The sequence below is a fragment of the Lycium barbarum genome, chromosome 3 (assembly GCF_019175385.1).
Source record: "Lycium barbarum isolate Lr01 chromosome 3, ASM1917538v2, whole genome shotgun sequence".
Taxonomy (NCBI): Eukaryota; Viridiplantae; Streptophyta; class Magnoliopsida; order Solanales; family Solanaceae; genus Lycium; species Lycium barbarum.
Genome location: NC_083339.1, coordinates 10,006,668 through 10,010,789, shown reverse-complemented (window position 1 = coordinate 10,010,789; position 4,122 = coordinate 10,006,668). Strand labels below are relative to the sequence as shown.

Below are 4,122 nucleotides of genomic sequence, written 5' to 3'. Positions count from 1 at the left end.
AGGCTGTCTTTCTTTTCTTTCTCTTACGGGTCGGCAAAGTCTGATTCTATTGGAAAAAAGGGTCGGTCTCTTCGGCGAGGGCTTGACGCCATCTGAAGCGTCAGACGATGCTTGGCATTCCTGAAATCTATCTCTTTGGGTGATGATGCTAAAAGCACAGGTCTATACTTCGGCACAGACCTCTTTTGAGATTTAATATAGGAAAGTAAAGTGCTAGTATTTCTTAGAGTTTGGATTTCTCCACAACCAGTCTTCTATTGGGGCACCATATAGAGGTTCTAGAGGAAAGAAGGGAGCTAAAGGAGTACAAAGTCCGATCCGCATCTTCAAGAGCATGATTCTATAGGAAAGCATTTAAGAGGGCAAAAGGTCTGATAAAGTTGTGCAACTGACCTCTATCCTTTGAGAACGATGTCAAGGCCTTGAAAGGCCCTTTATGGATAATGCTGCATCCGAAGCTAGGAAAAGGGCGCCCTTGACTACATCTTTTCTTTTTTTCTCATTGCCATCTTCCACGTCTGAAATAAGACAATAATCCTTGAAAAGGTCACAAGTCTCGAAGGGAAGGAAGTCGTGGGATATTCAAGAAAAGCATCCTATGTGAATTCATTGTCTAGGGAAGTTTCTCTTTGGGGGCTGCCTATCGGTACTCCCATGAACTGAACACATACCTATTCGATCTAATGGTGCGAGGTCAAAAGCCGATAAAGGCAGGGGTAGGAGAAGGAGAGAGAGGTGCGCTTTACCCTTTGAGATATCCAAGAAGTTTCGACTTTCAATCTCTTGAAAGATTTTCATCTTATTTCATACGCTGCAACAAGGGATTATTAAAATAATGTCGTGCTTTCATCTATTAGAGAAGTATGCCCTTAGGGAAGGGAGAACTGATCTTTTCAAACGAAAGCCTTAGAGTTGGAAGGGACTATCCTAAACTTTTATTAATAATCTTCTTTTGGCCCTTGATTGGACTTAGAGTTGGGGATAGAAGACCCGCCGCTTTACCTTGAAATTGGAATCGGAAAGGGCGTAATCGAAGAAATTTCAATCACAAGAAAGAAAGCCCGAACGAAAGAAAGCTGACCAGGAGTGCCAAACCACTCTAGTATCTTCACCCTTGCACCCCCCTATGCTATTATACTTGGACTAGGGGCCCCCTTCCCTTGTGCTTTTATACACATGGATGTACCTTTTCTTATCAATTCTCCTTCATAAAAAAAAAGAGTCAAATTTCTTTGGGTTTGGTTACTACTATTTTAGTGTTCACCCTCTCATCCCAAACTTACCCTTTTTCCACGGAAGCCCTCCCCTCACTTTATTGTTCTTCATGAGTGGGAAGAAAGCAAAATCTTTCTTATCCAATACCAATCCGGGAATACTAGGCTAAGCATGTAGCCTAGCCGCTTCACTCCTCATAAACAGGCTTAATTGAATGGCACTAACTAAGAATGCTATTGGATGAGGAAATTTTGACTCCGGAAGACCTGGAAAGACGGAACTACTTTCGGAGGGTCCTTTTATTATCTCCTTCACGCTACCCAATCCGAACTAATGAGTGCCTGTAGCAACATTGAGTGATACAGAAAGAGAGTGCCAAGAAAGAACACATACCAATCACTTTTGGAAGGTTTGGAACCCTTACTCAACATAGGGTCCAAAAACCCGACATACCCTTTTTTTAGAGCGTATAAGGGGAAAAGAGCTCTTGCATCGTTAGTCGCTTTTCAGCATTTCCTGCCTGAGTTGTTGACCATCACCTGACCTCACACGGGAGGCCCCGTGTCGAGTGATTCTCCCCCAAAAAAGTCTACATGTGATGTTCCGAAAATAGAAACATGTGATTTAGTAAATTAGAACCCATTGTGGGGTGCAACCAGGGAACACCTATCAACTAGTTTGAAAAGTTCTTCCATTTAGTAATCAAAGTCATCCGTTATCACTTTCGTTGGGTATGGTAGAGAGGCTTGAGAAGGTGGAAAATCCTTCAGTGAAGACCTAACGAGAAATTCAAACACACGCAAAATCCACAAGAATCGTACGAACATTTATGGAGCATAGAAAGGAACCTTGGCTTCCGCTCTCGTCACCTCACTCAATCCTACAGTGGTGTCGAGGCGCTGCAAGCGAGTAAAGAAGCACTTTTTGTAACCAAAACAAAAACCCCATGGATCAGCAAAGGCTTGTTCTGGACCACGCCGCGTCATTGAGACTGCCACCTTCCTATTTGAGTAAGGAATGAATATCGGACCCTACTGACGTTCAACCGATGACCGGGCCTAGTGGTCGCCTCGACCTATAGAAAGGATCATGAAAGAGGCGATCAGAATGGTACTCGAATCCATTTACGATCTCGAGTTTCCAGACACATCGCACTTCCACTCGAGTCGAGGCTTCCACTCCGTCCTAAGACGGATCAAAGAAGAGTGGGGAGGCTCTCACTGGTTTTTGGAATTCGACATCAGGAAGTGTTTTCACACCATTGACCGACATCGACTCATCCCAATCTTTAAGGAAGAGATCGACGATCCCAAGTTCTTTTACCCCATTCAGAAAGTCTTTTCCGCCGGACGACTCGTAGGAGGTGAGAAGGGCCCTTACTCCGTCCCACACAGTGTATTACTATCGGCCCTACCAGGCAACATCTACCTACACAAGCTCGATCAGGAGATAGGGAGGATCCGACAGAAGTACGAAATTCCGATTGTTCAGAGAATAAGATCGGTTCTATTAAGAACAGGTCGTATTGATGACCAAGAAAAGTCTTCCAAAGAAGCAAGCTTTAACGCTCCCCAAGACAACAGAGCCATCATTGTGGGGAGGTTAAAGAGCATCCAATGCAAAGCGGCCTTTCATTCCCTTGTTTCGTCGTGGCACACCCCCCCCACAAGCACCCCCCGGCTCAGGGGGGACCAGAAAAGGCCTTTCGTTTTCCACCCTTCGTCGGCCCTTGCCGCCTTCCTTAACAAGCCCTCGAGCCTCCTTTGCGCCGCCTTCTTCATAGAAGCCGCCGGGTTTACCCGGAAGTCCGAATTCTATGGTAGAGAACGCTGTAATAATAATTGGGCCATGAGAGACTCTTTTAAGTATTGCAAAAGAAAGGGCCCGCTGATAGAGCTGGGCGGGGAGGCGATACTTGTTATCAGGTCAGAGAGAGGCCTGGCCCGTAAGCTGGCCCCCTTAAAAACCGATTACTTAATAAGGATTTGTTACGCGCGATATGCCGACGACTTACTACTGGGAATCGTGGGTTCCGTCGAGCTTCTCATAGAAATACAAAAACGTATCGCCCACTTCCTACAATCTGGCTTGAACCTTTGGGTAGACTCTGCAGGATCAACAACCATAGCTGCACGGAGTACGGTAGAATTCCTCGGTACGGTCATTTGGGAAGTCCCTCTGTGGGCGACTCCCATACAATTCTTGCGACAACTGGAGAAGTGTCTACGGGTAAAGCACCGTATCCATATAACTAGCAGTCTTCATGCCTAAAAAAAGGAGTCAGCCCAACATGGGCAATGATAGACAGACCAAAGATTTACGCAGTCCTTGTGTGCTTGCTTTGTGCACCGGCACAGCAGAATTCGAAGCTGCTCGGCGTACTAGCCCTATAACGGAGTCAGACCCAACCACACTCTCTTAGTATAAAGCGGAGCAGGACCGTTGGCCTGATCTGACTCCCCACCCAACCGCCCTAGCGTATGTTTCCGAATCAACTGCATCGTAAGCTGCTATAGCTCTTGCCAACTACCCTGGAAATGAAAAAGAAACTCTATCCTCAACCCTTCCAATCCTTAGTTCATGGTGGCAACTTCCCCCCGTGCATCCTTTGGTTGTGAGCCCCGCCTAGAGGGAGGCGCTAAGGGAAGGGCGTAGCGTTAAATCTGCCTCGCCTTTCAGAGGTTTGGAACCCTTCTGTTGAGCACCAATTGGAAATCCAATCTGACTTCTAAAACGGAAGTGAGCACAGGTGAGAGGACCCCACTTTCCCGCATCCCTCTCCCCACGAGCAGAATACCAGAGATGCACAGCACGTGGGCCTTGTCTAACGAACGACGACTTTCGATTCTTCACTTCAAGGAGTAGAGTCGCTGCCCAACCCTACCTATATAAAAGAAAAAGAATCGA

At 46.4% G+C, this 4,122-nt stretch overlaps 1 protein-coding gene across 1 annotated transcript; it reads left to right on the top strand.

Annotated features, from left to right (window-relative positions):
* The first annotated feature begins 2,291 nt into the window (after positions 1 to 2,291).
* Positions 2,292 to 3,486, top strand: LOC132630269 (uncharacterized). The gene has a single exon (XM_060345857.1). The coding sequence runs from the start codon at positions 2,305 to 2,307 to the stop codon at positions 3,484 to 3,486; it is 1,182 nt and encodes a 393-aa protein (XP_060201840.1). The 5' UTR covers positions 2,292 to 2,304.
* Positions 3,487 to 4,122: the final 636 nt, after the last annotated feature.